This window comes from Herpailurus yagouaroundi, unplaced genomic scaffold (assembly GCF_014898765.1).
Source record: "Herpailurus yagouaroundi ecotype Mexico unplaced genomic scaffold, PumYag 141, whole genome shotgun sequence".
In the NCBI taxonomy this organism is placed as follows: domain Eukaryota; kingdom Metazoa; phylum Chordata; class Mammalia; order Carnivora; family Felidae; genus Herpailurus; species Herpailurus yagouaroundi.
This window is the reverse complement of record NW_024412396.1, coordinates 47620115-47637719: the sequence shown is the minus strand read 5'-3', so window position 1 is coordinate 47637719 and position 17605 is coordinate 47620115. Positions and strand designations below refer to the sequence as shown.

The 17605-nt window shown below is 39.1% G+C and overlaps 1 protein-coding gene across 3 annotated transcripts in view; it reads right to left on the bottom strand.

Moving 5' to 3' along the window:
* The window catches only part of PSEN1 (presenilin 1), a 72875-nt gene that overhangs the window by 20150 nt on the left and 35120 nt on the right, over positions 1-17605 (bottom strand). For all 3 annotated transcript variants that reach the window (XM_040477609.1, XM_040477611.1, XM_040477610.1), the window contains 4 exons: positions 14610-14751; positions 8669-8736; positions 7004-7224; positions 2056-2154 (listed from right to left, as the gene is read on the bottom strand). In XM_040477609.1, coding sequence (XP_040333543.1) covers positions 2056-2154; positions 7004-7224; positions 8669-8736; positions 14610-14751 — 530 coding nt within the window. The remainder of the gene's footprint in view (positions 1-2055; positions 2155-7003; positions 7225-8668; positions 8737-14609; positions 14752-17605) is intronic.

Sequence of the window (17605 nt, the reverse complement as noted above, 5' to 3'; positions counted from 1 at the left end):
TGAAGCAGGGTCCAGGCTCTGAGCTGTCAGCACAGAGCCCAATGTGGGGCTGAACTCACAAACCGTGAGATCATGACCTGAGCCAAAGTCAGATGCTTACCCGACTGAGCCACCCCAGCGCCACAGCAATTCCATTTTTAAGAATGCATCTTACAAAAATATTCACAAAAGTGTATGCTCTCTGCAAGCACTGTTTGTGACAGAAAAGAAATGGAAATGATCTACAGGTCTACCAATAAGGACACCTATTTCTGAGCATCTATGTAAGAGAATACTATGTAGCCACTTCACACACTGACAAGGAAAACAAGTCCTGATACTGGTTTTTGAAGTGGAAAGTCCTGGCTATTCCAATTGTCTGATATTTTCCTCTCTTTAATTGTTGTCTCTTCATTTTCTCACTCTCTAAACACAGGAGTTGACAAAGTTCTCTCCTTGACAACCTCTCCTCATCCACTTCTGTCTGAACCACTCATCCACTCCCAAAGCTTCAACTACCACCGCCACAATGACCCTTTCAGTTCTGCACTTCTAATGTCAACCTTTCCCCAAGAACTAGCACTTTGCTTCTACACTTCTGGTGGAAATTTCTCCCTGGATGACTCAGAGGTCCCATCAACTAAATAAGATATGTGCCCAGACAAAACTAAACATTCCTTAAACAAGAGAAATGTTTCATCATCACCTTTCCTTCAGGCCTAAGACTTCTCTCATCGGTTGCTAGGAATTACCTACTAATTCTACCTCCAAAACCTCTTGTCAGTCCTCTCCCTTGACTGCCATTCCCAACACCAAAATTCAGACCTTCATCATCTCCCACCTAAATTACAGCAGTATCTGTTTAGTTATGCTTCCCATTACCTCAGTTTTCACTGCCCCCAATTCATCTTGCACAATGCTGCAAGCTTATAAAGCCACAGCTCTGATCACATTTCTCTTGTGCTCAAGAACCTTTGTGATTCCCCAGTGATCACATACAGATATCTAAGCCAGACACACAAAGCTATCCTTGATCTTGCCCTAATCTGCCTTCTTGCCCTAATCTGCCTTTCCAATTTGTACTCCGTGTTCTAGTCAATCTGAACATCTGAAATCTGATAAAGATGCCCCATTCTTATGTCTCAAAGACAGTCTTGTGATAAACCCCCTTATGGAATCAACTCTTCCATCTGTGTTTGCAGAAATCCTACCATCCTTAAAAGGTTCAATCAATCCAAATGCTATCACATCCATGAAGCCTTCCTGATCCCCCAGCCAGGTTTTTCCCTCTTCGAATTCTCTTGACACTTTGTGCCACTTCTGGATCAGGTAAGAACGCCTTGGATGTTGCTTATTTATACACTCTAAACTGTAAGCCAAGGAGCTTTAAGGAAGGCAAAGTATCTTAAACATCTTTATGTCCCCCACAGTGCTCTGGCAGATTTGGTCAAAGCCCAAATGCTTATGTACCAAATGATTAGGAAGAATATGACCCCAAAATAACAACAAGAGGGGCAAACAGATTGTGAAGGAACAGTACCATTCTTTCAATGAATTAGGGCAAGCTTCACTGGCAGTAAGTGTACATAACAAATGCTCATTCTTGACATACGAGACTTCAAATGAGAACACTGGCTCCCCATTCTCTAAATAGTTCTTCTTCTCTAAGTTTATTTATTTTTGAGAAAGAGAGGGTGAGCTGGGGAGGGGCGGGGAGAGAAAAGAGAGAATCACAAACAGGCTCTGCACCATCAGCATGGAGCTCGATGCAGGACTCAAACTCACGAACCATGAAATCATGACCTGAGGTGAAATCAAGAATCGGATGCTTGACTGACTGTGCCACCCAGGCACCCCTATTTCTTCTAGTTCTGTATCTATTGAAAACTGTCTTGAACTAGATTCAAATGGAAGACAATAGTTACCAAGGAAACAGGAATGTGTAGAAGTTCCCTTAATGTTATCTATGCTTTTAAAATGAGAAAAAGTATGACGATAATGACCACAACCACTTGTGTTTGAGTTCCTATAAATTCTAAGCTGATTACTAACTTAACATTATTCCAAAATACTTACAGGAGTAAATGAGAGCTGGAAAGAGAGTTTCATTTCTTTCCTGAGCTGTTTCAACCAGCATACGAAGTGGGCCTTTTGGACACAAAACAGCCACTAAATCTAGAAAGAAAAAAAAATTATTTTTAATCTGGAAAAATATATCAGCTCAACTTGTAAATGGGTCTGCTAGGGAGGAATTAACCAAGGGAAAAGGGATAATGTCTTATTTAGAGGGGAAGATGTTGAATGAATATGAAATAAACAGCAGGTAAACTGGTGGGGGGGGGGCGGGGGAGGGACAACCTAAACAAGATACACAAAACCATACAGAAGATCCACGTAAATTTCATTTTGGTTTTTCCTGCTAGTTGGTTAACAGTGTATCATTACTGAGTTCTAGGAATAAGTCTTCCCAGTTTGAAGAAAAGAGGCAGGGATAATGACAAGATCATTATTTCTGTTTATTGGAATTTCCAATTTCCAATAAGCAGAAACAAAGACAAGCCATTTCCAAACAAATCTTATCAGGAGCCACAGATGGAAGCTTTATACTGAGAGGAATTTAATAGAGGGGATTACTCCATTTTTCAAAATATGGAGAGTAAAAGATTCATTCCCTCACCTTTTTAAAAACAGTATAGGTACTACTTAGGGATACTTGAAGTAAGAGGGAAGTAAATTTAAACACAACAAAATAATAAATCTTTGCATGAGAAACTTTAGTATTTCTTTTGTTCTCCTGTCAAAAGCATTTCACAATATGCAAGCCTTAGAATGCATGTGGAGCTGAAAAGTGGCCTATTTCATAAAAATAGCTACTCAGAGAGGAGGAGATTTGCCTCAGCTATTTTTAATTCTATCTCTTTCCATCAACTGCAATTTTTCTTACATTTTCTTTATTGCCATAAAAATTCAAAACACAGAGGTACAGAAAATTTCAAATATTTAACACTATTAAAATGGGTAGCTACATTTGTCAAGGAAGACTTGACAGCTTGTGTTGACACTGTCATCATTCAGATGCATTTAAGTAAAAAAAAACCCTCACACCAGCAAGTGGTCATGTCTCCTTTTATACTACTACCACTAATATACTAAATCACACAAAGAATTCTCAGCTCTCACTGCTTCCACTTTGATTTGTTTTGAATGACAAAAGGGAAATTTGACGTGCTCTGAAATAATGAGATTTTCAACCTGTTTGAAGGGGCTGTGTCCTGTAACTATCTCGGTTTTATGACATGCTGCCCCTTACAGAATCGCTAAATGATAAACTCCCTTATTTTTAGAACAATTAAAGTGACTTAATTTTGTTTAAGAATTTTTAGAATCTGTGTGACAAATTAAAAAATCTTCAGACCTTATAAAAAGGGAGTTGAGAATCACTAAACGATGGATACAATCTCTTAAAGGAACTCAAAGCTCTGTAGAAATAATTTGTATCATGTATGGTAGAAAGAGGGGTAAATGGGAGAAATAATGTAACACAGTAGAAAGCATACTGGACTTGGGATTCAGATTCTAGATCAAACACTGTAAGCCTAGGCAAATACTTTACTTCTCTAAACTTCAGGTTTGTTAGCAGTAAACAGGAATTACTGCCTTGATTATGGGATTTTATATTTTGAAAAATAACAGCTAACATTTACTGATACTGTTCTAAATGTATTATATGTATTTTTTCATTTACTCTTCACAATAACTAAGATTTAGGGGTTGAGCATTGTGACTAATAACAGACGGCCAATAACTGATAGGAGAGGAGCCTGGTTCTGAACCGAAGGCAGCTGCCTCCATAAGTGGCACTCTTTGTTTTTGGACATAAAAAATAGCACCAGACTCATTATTACAATTCACCTGTAATGTCTACTGATAGAAAATGCCACGTTCCATTTAATTAAATTTTAACTTGCTTGTGTATGTCACAACGGTGCTCTGTGAGGACTGTAGCCTGGGGCTGGTAGGGATGGTGAAAGTCCCACTGAAACCCTTGTTCAAGAGCCCAGCATTGTGTACTTTTACAGGTGAGATAGTCACTATTAACAATGTCTGGAACTCCACAGTGGATAAAGTGAGGCCTAGACTCTGGCTTTAATTTGTACAGAGACATGTGTAACCTTGATATATATTCTGGTTATCTGTGAGGCCAGAGATTCTCACAGTTATTTTCCTTAAAGAGGAAAACCTTGGATAAGTAATTGCTGTTGCTACCATTGGTGGAACCAGATGACTACACCATTGGCAATGGCCCAGGCGTCTGTAAAAATGCAGAGATGAAGTCACTTGTTGGCTAGGATAAGATGATTGGCTAAAGTTCAGCTAATTTTGCTGACCTCTGGATCCCACTCTCTGATCAAGGATGTTTGGGTTAGGGAACGAAAAGAAGGAGCTCTTTAGTAAGTTTCATCACGTGTAACTTTGATGCTGTCCATAAGGTGTACAAACTCCCACTGCCGTCCACTCGTTTGTTCCCAAAGGGCTTCCCAGGTAGCCACAGGTCTGAGAGAGGGGTGACCTCTTCTAGCACCCTGTCAACCAGCAGGGGACTAAGGATAGAAGGGGCCACCTCTCTTGTAGGTGCAATGCTCCAGAAGGCCCAGACTTGGCTCTATCCTGTAGGTAACATTTCTGTCTTAGCAGGGAGGCCCTGGTAGTTGTCTTGAAGTTGCAAAATGCTGCCTCCATGACACACAGAAAGATATGGAGCTCCACAGGTTCAGGGCCGGTGAAAAACTTTTGTTTCCAGGAGAGCTCAATATGTACTCTCCAACTGCCACTCTAATGGTATATAGCAGGAGACTGAGGAGGGCAGTTTCTCACACCAGAATCCACGGGCAACTTCTGATCATAAGTGGTCCAGAGATTTCAGGTGTGAAGGGAGGCTGCCAGAGCTCCTACAGTGAATGATTCTCTGGAGGTAGGGAGAGGGGACATTAAGGGAAGTGACTGTTCTACTACAATTTGGAGATTCTTAGAGCCCTTTATTGTAGGAGGCCCCAATTCAAGATGGGCCAATTTGTTATTAACAGTATAAACAGGCTTAAGTAAAATTTGTAAATGAGTGATAGGTTGCCTCCAGATCCCAAAAACGCCTAAAAAAATACGGGGCTTATTTTAACATTGTGGATATAGGGAGGCTCTGTTGCTATTTCTTGACAGTGTCAGAGATGTAGAAGGCCTCAGTGTGGAGTTATTTCCAGAGACTGTACTGTAAGCCCTGGGTAAGTGAATGGGGTAACTGCTGAAACATCAGCAATGTTCTCGTCTCAAGGCTGTCAAATGCGATAGCACAATGAGAACAGAGCCCCCTGATCTCCCAGGAGCCAGTTAGGGAACCAGACCCCTCTAATTGCGTAGCAGTCCTCGAAACTGCACATCTTCCCTACATGCTTTCCCGTAAACACCAGATATGTGTTTCGTCTACGTCTGGAGGCTCTTTGGGTTTTCCTCCCATGTTTTCACATTCTTTGATGTTTATACCTGGCGAACATGAAATAAAGACTATGTGCAGTTTGGTGCTGCTGCTGTTTCACCGGTAGAGGCAGCCCTGCACATCCACTCAATCTGAGAACTTTCTCTTCAGTGCGCGGCTACACCTCAGCGCACCAAATAATTTTCAGGAATTCAACTGGGGTGGCAAAGCCTTGTACTATGTATAGGCAATGCCCAGCCCATTTTTTTTAGCTCCTTTGTGAATATTTGTATATCTCCAATGAGTATGTCAAATGAATCTCTTCAGAGGATAATATCATCAGTGTGATGTTGTATCTGTGCTCCTGGAGAAAGCTGGATGTGGTTAAGATCTAGACAACAAAAATAATACGCAACGGTTGCACTGCTGAAGAATTCCATGAGCAACTAGGTAAAGATCTAGCATGTGTCCCTTTGAAGGTGAAAGCAAACTGCAGCTGTTGAAAAGGCACTGAAGAACATATTAGTAAAATCTCTGCAAAGTATTTACCAGCTGCTGATTAGATGGGGGCCAGAACTGGCCAGAACACAGCTATGCAATAATAGATGAGTACTCTGCAAACCATCAAGTACTATACAACCTAAGATCATCACGAAAAGCACAAACAATATATGACTTCTATAGTTCTAGGATTGCTCAAATATGAGAACAGAACCAAATTAATTCTATTTCCACAGACTTTTTCTTTATTAATCAAGTGGGGATGGTTAGGATTCCTACTACAGGTCACCTAACATTTTAATAAGCATTTGAATAGCAATAAAAGAGCACTGTCTAATTATAATCAGAGACCACATGCTGACCTCTGAAAATGGATCTCTTTTTGGCTTTCGTGCAGGGTGACAGCCACGAAGTACATACCTATACAGCTGCTTTTGTTATTCATGGCAACGGCACATTCTGACTGTTCGGCACCCATGTCACACTGGTTGTTCATGAATTTGAATCTCACACTGCCCACATACGTTTTATTTTTAAAAGAATAATTCTACCCAGGTTACCTTATAAGAAGTAGGTAACCTAATTTTGATTTTAAAAACCAACTGAGCATTTTATGTGTATAAAGTACTCTGCTAGTGTTTTTCAACATATGTTCTGAACTCTTACAACTCTGGGAAGCATCGTTCCCATTTTCCAAATGAGGAAACGGAAGCTCAAAGAGTTTGAGGCACTTTCCTAATGTCACAAAGATACTCAGTGCTAGAGATGGGACTTAAATCTGAGTCCTATAGACTTCTAACCAGAAGTCTATGGATCCTTCCACTAATCCATCACTGGGTTCAACTGAGGGGCACTCAGAAAACATTTTTAAAGAACTTAACCTCAAAACAATGGAGATCTTTATATGAAAAAGATACTATAGCTAATTACTTATTTACTGAAGAGCTATGGGATGTAACAGTTATCACTTTCCTAAGTCAAGATAACTGGAAAAGGAAGGGAAACACACCAGTGAGGTACTTCTGTGATGAACAAAATGTCAGTCTTGAGTTTTACCATATACTGAAATCACAGCCAAGATGAGCCATGCTGTCCACTCTGGGAGGTACTTGATAAATACCAAGGCCATGAGGGCACTGATCATAATGAGATATGCCTGCTGGAGTCGCAGCGGCCCTTTCCAGTGAATGGCAATCATTCCCACCACACCAAAATTCCAGATCAGGAGTGCAACAGTAATGTAGTCCATGGCAACATTGTAGGTTTTAAACACTTCCCTGAAAAAAATTAAACAGAAATCTAAAAAGATTTATATATAGTAATTTTCATCAAAGCATTGTTTAGAACTATGGTTCCTCCAAATTAGATATTCCTATCTCACCTTCATATTTTCATATCTTATTATCAACTGTGCTATTAATAGTTTCCTTTAAATTAGTTCACTTGTCCCCTCAAGTTGAGTTTATTTATTTTTCTTTTTTTTTATTAAAAAAATATTTTTTTTTTAAACATTTATTTATTTTTGAGACAGAGAGAGACAGAGCATGAACGGGGGAGGGTCAGAGAGAGGGAGACACAGACGCTTAACCGACTGAGCCACCCAGGCACCCCTATTTATAATTCTTTGAAAGAGAGAGAGTGAGCACAAGTAGGGGAGGGACAGAGGGAAGGAGAGAAAGAGAATCTTAAGCAGGCTCCACACCTACCACAGAGCCCCTGACATGGGGCTTGATCTTACAAATATGAGATCATGACTTGAGCCGAAATCACGAGTCAGGTACTTAACCAGCTGAGCCACTCAGGTGCCCCAAGCTGAGATACTGATTTAGGCTCAGGTCATGATCTCACAGTTTATGAGTTCGAGCCCCGTGTTGGGGTCCGCACAGATGGAACAGAGCCTGCTTGAGATTCTCTCTCTCCCTCTCTCTCTGCCCCTCCCCTCCTTGATCTCTCTCTCTCAAAATAAATAAAAATAAACTTTAATATTTAACTAAAATAGATTAATTAAAAAATTAAACATATGGGGAGCCTGGGTGGCTCAGTCAGTTGAGTGTCCGACTTCGGCTCAGATCATGATCCCACAGCTTGTGGGTTCAAGCCCTGCATGGGGCTCTGTGCTGCCAGTTCAGAGCCTGGAGCTGCTCTGCATACTGCGTCTCTCCTCTCTCTGCCCCTCCCCGACTTGTGCGCACTCTCTCTCAAAAATAAAGAATGATGGGGCGCCTGGGTGGCGCAGTCGGTTAAGCGTCCGACTTCAGCCAGGTCACGATCTCGCGGTCCGTGAGTTCGAGCCCCGCGTCAGGCTCTGGGCTGATGGCTCAGAGCCTGGAGCCTGTTTCCCATTCTGTGTCTCCCTCTCTCTCTGCCCCTCCCCCGTTCATGCTCTGTCTCTCTCTGTCCCAAAAATAAATAAAAAACGTTGAAAAAAAATTAAAAAAAAAAAAAAAAAAGAATGATAATAATAAAATTAAACACGCAAAATAAATTTTATAGCTAGGACATATGATGTTATCAAGAAATTTAGTGTAGCCATTAAAAATATATATATACATAGATATTTTACAATACTAACCAGCCTTATATACACCAGGTACAAACTATATATAAAAACAATTATAATTTAAGAGTAATTCATCAACAAAGTACGTGGCTTTAAGTCACAGTTATATAGATCAAACAGATTTAATTCCTGAAAAACAGACCAAATATTTCACCACTTACCCCAAGTAAATGAATGAGAAAAAGAACAGCAACAACAGAGATGAAATAATAAGCCAGGCATGGATGACCTAGAAAAGAAAGCAGTTCAATGTAACTGACAGATCCCATAACCCTACAAAAAGGCAAATTTCTTACTTCAAAAATAATGTATTATTTATGTATGTGTTATGCTTTCCAAATGGCAGAACTCAAACTGATTTTGGGATCAGTGCATACTTCTATTAGAACTCTTTGGTGCTGAACTACTGCAGAAGAGAAAATTCAGCAAGACATATACAGACCTTGTTCCTTTACAAATATATGAAAATTAAAAAAAATTTTTTTTTAATGTTTATTTTTGAGAGAGACAGAGTACAAGTGGGGTAGGGGCAGAGAGGAGGGAGACACAGAATCTGAAACAGGCTCCAGGCTCTGAACTGTCAGCACAAAGCCCAACGTGGGGCTCAAACCCACGAGCTGCAAGATCATTACCTGAGCCAAAGTCGGACGCTTAACCAACTAAGCCACTCAGGTGCCCCAGAAATATGTGAAATTTTAAAAATAATACAGTCTAAAATGAATTATCAATTCATTTGACTTTTGGGGAACCAAAGGTCCACATTTAAACTTTAAAGGAGCAATATTTTCAATGGAAATTTTTCGTGGTATTTCTGAAATAAATAGAAAAAACTGAATACAATAAAATTGAAAATCAGATATTCTATTAGGTGACTTGTATATGCATACATTAACTGTATTAACAAAAATAAGCCTTTAAATTATATAACCATTTGATGAAATATTCAGAATCTAAAGTTTGAACACTTTCTATTTTATTTAACATGGTTCATTACTAAGTAGTAATATTACGAATTCTTTGGAACACTTCTAAGTCCATCATCATGCACAATTCATACAGCACTATACAAATATTAGTCACTGTTACTCATGTACAGCTTATGAATATGATAGAATCAGAATTTGACTTTTCTCATCTGTTACACAAGATGAACATTTTAAATGTTAATTTTATGTAACAGGTGTATTTGGGAAAATACAATACAACCCAGGGAGCCTGGAGATTTTAAGAACAGAATGGAGAAGCACAAAAAAAACTGTCAAGTAATTTCTAACCAAATTGAAATTATTTTGAGGTGGATACACCCATTATATGCTTCAATCTTTCAATGAAGCTTACTGTTTAATGACAGAAGTTACTTAACCAGTAAATTTTCCAAACATAGTCTCTTACCAGAGTATTATTTTGTCTTCATTAAAAAAAAAACCTCCCACACCCACCTCCCAGATCCAGTTGTTCCAATAATCAGGCTCTAAGCTATCAAAATCTAGTTGTGATTAAAATGTATGTTAGTTTTTCTTTCTCTTGTGGTTCTGTTTTGATTACCCAAGGTGATCTATGATTGTCCTGAAAGATTTCTGCTGTCTCTTTTTCTTTAGAACAACTTTATAAAATGGTACAGTTTGGGGAAAAGTCAAAAGAATGGCTTTACATGGAAGCTGGTATTCCTTGGACATCTGAATATTCTAAACTGACTACCTGAATACAACAAACTTAATTTCTAGTGTTCTTTCACAAAAATTTCCCCCAACAATGTATTATAAAAATTTTTTCAAACATACAGCAAAGTTTAAAGAATTTCACAGTGAATATCCAGCTACCATTCACATTTTGCTATACTTGGCTTTGCAGCATTTCTATCCAGTTCGCCATCTATTAGTCCTTTTTATTTTTAATACATATCAAAGTAAAGTGAAGACACCTATACACTTCCCTCTGAATACTTCAACTTTAGCAAAATATTCTAAAGGGAGCCCTTCCTCTGGTTGGTCTGCAGAAAACCCAGTAAAGCTGAAAGAGCAAAAAGCAACCTCCTTGAGGGCTTCCCAGTCCCTCGCTTCCAAGTCTCAGCTACAGAAATAATCCATTACAAAACTAAAAAGTTATATAAACTATTACAAAACAGAAGAGCTTTAACAAGTGGAAGATGTACATTGGTACCCCGTATTAAGTGATGAATTAAAAAGCAGGAGTAAACACTGAATACTAGAAATTCTCATCTTTCTTGAGATAAGCTCTTTGTTTTTTCAGCAAGGGAACATGGGGGCATTATTTTAAGAAAGCATTTATCTGAAAAGAAAAGCAACATATATGCATAATATTGAGAAGATAAACACTAAAAGAAGGAAACAATTCCCACTGATTGGGGACAAAGTTGTTAATTACCTTTTTTTTTTTCAGGTATGTTTTCTGTCTGCATGTATAAAGACCTTTTAACAATATTAGAATCAAGTAATATATAGTTTAATATTCTGCCTTTTAAAAATTTTTTTAGTTTATTTTGAGAGAGAGCGAGCAAGCAAGAGAGGGGTAGAGAGAGAATTCCAAGGAGGCTCCGTGCCGTCAGTGCAAAGCCTCCTTGGAATTCTCTCTCTGCCCAATGAGGGGCTTGATCTCATGAACTGTGAGAGATGACCAGAGCTGAAATCAAGAGTCGGATGCTTAACCAACTGAGCTACCCAGGTGCCCCTTAACCTTTTCTTATTCCCAATTTCTTAGGGAATTACAATTTCCAATTTTTTTTCAATTGTAATTTATGCTAGGATAAATATCTTAGCATGCACATATTTTCCTGCATTTCAAATTCTTTATTTCAGATATATCATGAAAGGAAAATTATGGAATCAAAGTGTACAGACTCTTATTACTGACTATTGATATATATTGGCTTAGTGACTTCACACACAAAAAAACCTGTATTAATCTTTACCAAGTCAATAGGTGAAATGTATCAATTTGTTATTCTAATGTTTCTTGTTTTTCTATTGAGGAAACATATATACACATCTCTCTGTTTCTCTCCTGGCCATCTACATTTCCTTTGTAATTCCTGTGGCTTGGGTTTCTAAAAATTTACAGGATGTTCCTAATTTTTTTTTCTTTTTATAAAGATTTCATTTTTTTAAAAGTAATCTCTACACCCAATGTGGGGCTCAAACTTACAAGCCAGAGGTCAAGGGCCACATGCTCTACCAACCAAGGCAGCCGCCCCTACGTAGGAGCCAGGCGCCCCTACGATGTTCATAATTTTCTTAATAGTTTGAAAGGCTCTTCATATTGTAAAGATATTAGCCCTTTGTCTGTAATAATGGTTTTTGGTCACTAATGTTATGATTTTCTGAATTATTACCTGAATTCAAAGCCTCTTCTGATGATGACTAAATAGCACTTGCCCTTTTTCTAGAACATCAGGTGGTAAAACAGGCTTTTTTTTCTCATCTTGCAAAAATCCCTAGTTCAGCTTTCCTGTGCTAAAGGCTCTGAAAGAAAAGAGCCATGCTTCAGTGTAGAACAGCAGGCATCTCCTCTAAACCCTGAACTAGCCAGGCCGGAAATCATGTGCTTTTGGTAAGTTATATAGTTTCATCTATAACCTGATATGTAATAATTAACTGCCTTTTCAGTCTCTACCTTTTTAAAAGTTTGTTTGGTCTTTTAGCTTCTTGTGCTTCTCACAGACATTGCACAACCAACCACTGACATAACAAATCTTCGGGGTTTATTTCCAAACAGGTCCTGGCAAGTTTCTGAATTTCTGACTCAAAAGCTCCTTTTATTTTACTCTAGGAATCAAAGTAAACAACTTGTTCCTATAGAATTGGCTGTGCCTGCTAAGACTTGAACTTAATGTTAAAAAGCAAAACAAAGCAACACCCATGAACAAATAAATGTAGAAATGTGGCTGAAAATAAACCCTTGCATACTTTCTAAAAGAGTTACATGACATGTAACTAAAAGATGCACAAAACTGACCAAAAATGTATCAAGAGAGGTTCGAGGTGCCATGGAGTAAAAGCACACCTATCCTGTCTCTCCTGCCAAACGCAACCATAAAACTTGGAGAGAATGCATGCAGCTGCTAGGTGAGGACTCCGAAAAGTGAACAGAGTCAGGTGGGCTGGGGAATGAGAAATAAGTTGATCACTTTTTCCCCTCCAGTACTATCCTCCTCCATTAGAATTCAATGCAGCTCTGACTGGGCATTAGCAAGACAGTGAGAGCTCTAGAAGCCTAGTTCTGGAAAGGAACAGGAAAGAGGTCTCCTAACAAAAAAGAGAATGCAAAAATATCAATTTTGGGTTTTTCCTTTCACCATTCTCTCACATTCAGCCCCCAAAGAATCCTGTGGGGGTGGCAGTGGGGGTTGCAGGAGCCTAAATTTCAGAGGGGAAGTTTCCTCTGTAACCTGGAGGAGCTGTACTTCCCAGAGAGTGGGGCACATTGCACTTGTTTCATTTCTCTCTGTCCTCCCACTTCATGGCCCCATCATTGGTAAAACAAAGCCCCATCATTGGTAAAATAAAGTCATTTCTAGCTGGAGGAATGGAAAAGGGAGGCCAAAAAACCCAAAAAATACCAGGGAGATCACAGAAAGGAAGAAGCTTAGGAAAGCAAACTTTTAAAGCTGTTATGAACTTATTGGTCCTTCCTAAAGGTGTACAGGTGTGGTTATGACCCTAAACAGGATACAGACTCCCCATAAAACGCAAAGAAGAAAAGTAGCATGTAATCTAGATAAGAGTCACAAAGTGAGTCCAGCAGAGCAGAAATATGGACCTAGTAAGTAAACACAGGCAGACAAAGTTATTGTCATGAAGATACTTAAACGGGGAGGAGAAGGCTTTGCAGCAAGGGTTTACATCATTCGCTCTTTGGTTTTCTGAGTATTAATGACACTTGCCACCATCATACACACCTGTCTTCCATCTTTTCCACTTGCTAACAATGTCAAGACTACAGATGGCCAACACTTAGGTTAACACTCCCACCCACTCAAACTTTCAACAAGGTTAACAAGGTTAAATTCTGCATAATTTTAAAGTTCGTGAACACTGGAAAGGTATTTGATCTTACTAAATACCAGCCAAATGCAAATTAAGGCATTTTGTTTCATCTATAAAAATTAAAATTCAATGCTGGTAAACGTAGGGTAAGACATTCTCATTCTCTACTAGTGTTAAGTACAAACTGATACTATCATTTTGAAAAAGGAATTTTGCACACCATAATGGTTAAAAATATGTAGATAATTCATCCCTGAAATTCTGTGTCTAGGATTTTACCCTAAGGCAATAATGTGAAAAACTGAAAAAGCTCCACAAAGACATTCATTGTTTAGAATAGCAAAAAACTGGAAACTTAAATGTCCAACATCAGGGAGATTAGGGAAAGTAAATTACAATACGCTCATTGAGTCAAATGTTATGTAGCCTTTGGACATATTTTCTGAGAATTTATAATATGGAAAAATGCTTATCCCAAAGTGAAAGTTAAAAAAGGACACATATTGATTATACATTTTATCTTAACCATGTTAAAGAATATACAGAAATAAATAGAAGGAAATCGAGTAGACTTCAATATTTGGAAAGTTATCATTCATTTCATTTCTTTGAGAAAGACCCTAAAGGCTCATGACTTATAATAATTTGTGATTTTTCTGAGGCACGCATCTGAAATATGTGCCAGGTGGCAAAAATTCAAGAGTGAATCCCTTAGCTAGCAGGTGAGCTAAGTGGGCAAGGCTGGGAGTGTTGGGCCTGTGTCTTTCCCGCACAATCTCCCCTGCCCTTATTTCCCAAGGAAAGAACTAGTGCTCCTGCAGGAGAGACAGTAAGGGATGGATGGCTCCCAATACAGAAGTGGGAATATAACCAGTCACCAATGAGTTTAACACCAGGGTCTGAAGGAGGCTCCACTGGCCTGTACTCAAGAAAATCTGAAAATTAAAAATCAAATTTTTAAAGTTACACTAACAATTAAAAAAAAATTAAAACTCAAAATCAAATCAGTTCTACAACATAAGACCCTTTTGTACAAGACAGGAAAACCCAATCACAAAAAGAACATGGTAGAAACCAAAGCTCCATATCTCACGCTCACCTTATAGCACCTGTATTTATACAGAACCACCAGGAGAATAGTCATGACAACAATGACGCTGATCATGATAGCAGCATTCAGAATTGAGTGTAGGGCTCTCTGCCCCACGGTCTCGGTGTCTTCTGTGAATGGGGTATAGATTCTGTAATAAAACAAAACACAAAAGCCCCAGGTCAAACCACATACCCTCTCCTTGTCTTGTTTCTTTGATTCAAACTGGTATCTTTAAGTGACCTTTCTTCCATCTCAGCAATCTAGCCAAGAATTTTAGCTAAGAAAATTAGCTATACTTTAAAATAAGTGCTTTAGGGTCGCCTGGGTGGCTCAATTGGTTAAGCATCTGACTCTTGGTTTCAGCTCAGGTCATGATCTCATGGTTCATGAGATCGAGCCCCACGTTGGACTCTGTGCTGACAGTGCAGAACCTGCTTGGGATTCTCTCTCTCTCCCTCTCTCTCTGCCCCTCCATGACTCCTGCTGTTTCTCTCTCAAAATAAATAAACTCCAAAAATAATAAATAAATAAATAAATAAATAAAGTGCTTCAAGATAAAAAGAGATATCCAAAATATGGAGAGGTGGACTTCCGTGAACCAGACACTGGCTCCACCTAGTGGATGCTTTATATTGAAATAATTACTCCTCAAATGTTCTTTCTCCATAGCTTATTAGCAATTTGTTAAAGAACTGGGTTCTGCCATATACTGAGGCTACAAATAGTTGTCAGAGGAAGAGGGCTTATAATACAGTAGCTTACAATTATTTTTTTTCACCTATAGGAACTGTTCTGATATAATATATCCATCTTCCCCTTGGTTTCTCATTCACATAAACATGTTTTTATTCCAGGTCCTCAGTCTCCCAGCTAAAAGACTTTTTTCTGACTTCTTTACAGTTAGGTGTGGCCATGAGGCTAAATATGGTCAATGAGTTATAAGCGGATATGTTGTGCTGAACTTCTAAGAAAGGCGTTAATTCTGCTGAGATGTCTTATATCCTCTTCTCTGCCACTCCTTCTTTCCTGTTGTCTGATTTGAAGCCTAGAGCTCCAGTACCAATAAGGAACCTTGAATAACATAAATGATAGAAGCTAAAGGAAAAGGAAAGAAGACTGAATCCTTGAAAAATGTGAAGTCACTATACCAATCTGGACTGAGTACCCAATACCACTCTCTAGGAAACAGATAAAGTATGTACACCATTTAAACCAGTTGTTTTCATTTCCTGTAACAGGGTCAGGCAACTTTCTGTAAAGAACTAGAGAGTACACATTTTTTAAATTTTATTTTATTTCATTATTTATTTTAGAGACAGAGAGAGAGTGCAGGCATGGGTGGGAGAGAGGGGGAGGAGGAGGAGGAGGAGGAGGAGGAGAAGAAAGAGAGAGAGAGAGTGAATTTTAAGCAGACTCCACACTCTGCACAAAGCCCAATGCAGGACTCGATCCCACAACCCTGGGATCATGACCTGAGCTGATATCAAAAGTAGGGATGCTCAACTGACTGAGCCACCCAGGCACCCCAAGAGAGTACATATTTTATTTATTTATTTATTTATTTTTAATTTTTTTTTTCAACGTTTATTTATTTTGGGGACAGAGAGAGACAGAGCATGAACGGGGAAGGGGCAGAGAGAGAGGGAGACACAGAATGGGAAGCAGGCTCCAGGCTCTGAGCCATCAGCCCAGAGCCCGACGTGGGGCTCGAACTCACGGACCGCGAGATCGTGACCTGGCTGAAGTCGGACGCTTAACCGACTGCGCCACCCAGGCGCCCCTAGAGAGTACATATTTTAAATGTTGCCATATGGTCTCTGTTCCAACCACTGAACCCTGCCATTGTAGTATGAAGTCAGTATGAAGACAGCCATAGACAATATATAAATGAATGAACATGGTTGTGTTTCAGTAAAAGTTTATTTATAAAAACAGGTGGCAGGCGGATCTGTCCTTTGGACTATGGCTTACTAACCCTTGTTCTATAACATGTAGCCCAAACTAACTCTAACGTATACAGATAATATTACCTAGTCTCTTTTGGCTACTGTCTCCAATCCCTGCCCTTTACTCATTATCTTAGCGTTTCTTCCAAATCATTACAAGTTTGGCTTTCAGAACACCACACAGTTCGCTAATTTCAAATTCCAAAATTCACTTAAAACTCTGTGTGAGCCCAATGGGAGTCCCTGAGACAGAACTAGGTGAATCTGAAAGCATTTTTCTTAAAGGCAAAGGGGTCGTACCAACAGCACCAGAGAATCAACACAACAGTCTCCCAAGAGTCTAGAGAATGCCAGCTTGTATTAACTCTTCATCCTTTCATTTACTGACTTTTTACTGAGCATTTATTACATAACTAGCCCTGGACACTAGTTGCCCTCATAAGCCTTACAGTATAGAAGGAAACCAGGCTTTAAATACTGTAAATAAGTAACAGATTTGCATCTTGTGACAGGTGAAAAAGAACAGGTTGCTATGAGAAAGAACATCAGGAAGGACCTAATTCTCTTATGAGGATCAGGGCAATTATCTTTGAGTACTTAGACATTTAAGGGAAGATGAGAAAGATGAGAGGAATTAATCCATCGAAGTTAAAAAGGAGGAGCACCTGGGTGGCTCCATAGGTTGAGCATCTGACTCGGTTTTGGCTCACGTCATGATCATCTTGTGATTCATGGGATTGAGCACAGAGCCTGCTTGAGATTCTTTCTCTCCCTCTCTCTCTGCCCCTCCCCCAATCACACACACATATGCTCCCTCCCTCTCTCTCTCTCAAATAAATAAACATTTTTTAAAAAGCCAGAAAAGGAAAGAACCTTCCAGCAGAACAATGGGACCAATGGCCCTGAGGTGGAAAAAAATCAGTATTCAATTCTTTACCTGCTCAATTCCAAATAAATTCAGCTCTATCCAGTGATACCATACATGAAATAAAATTCTGTAGCTCTCATTTTCTCTACTTAAAGCATCAAGTAATAATCACCCTCATTATCTCAACT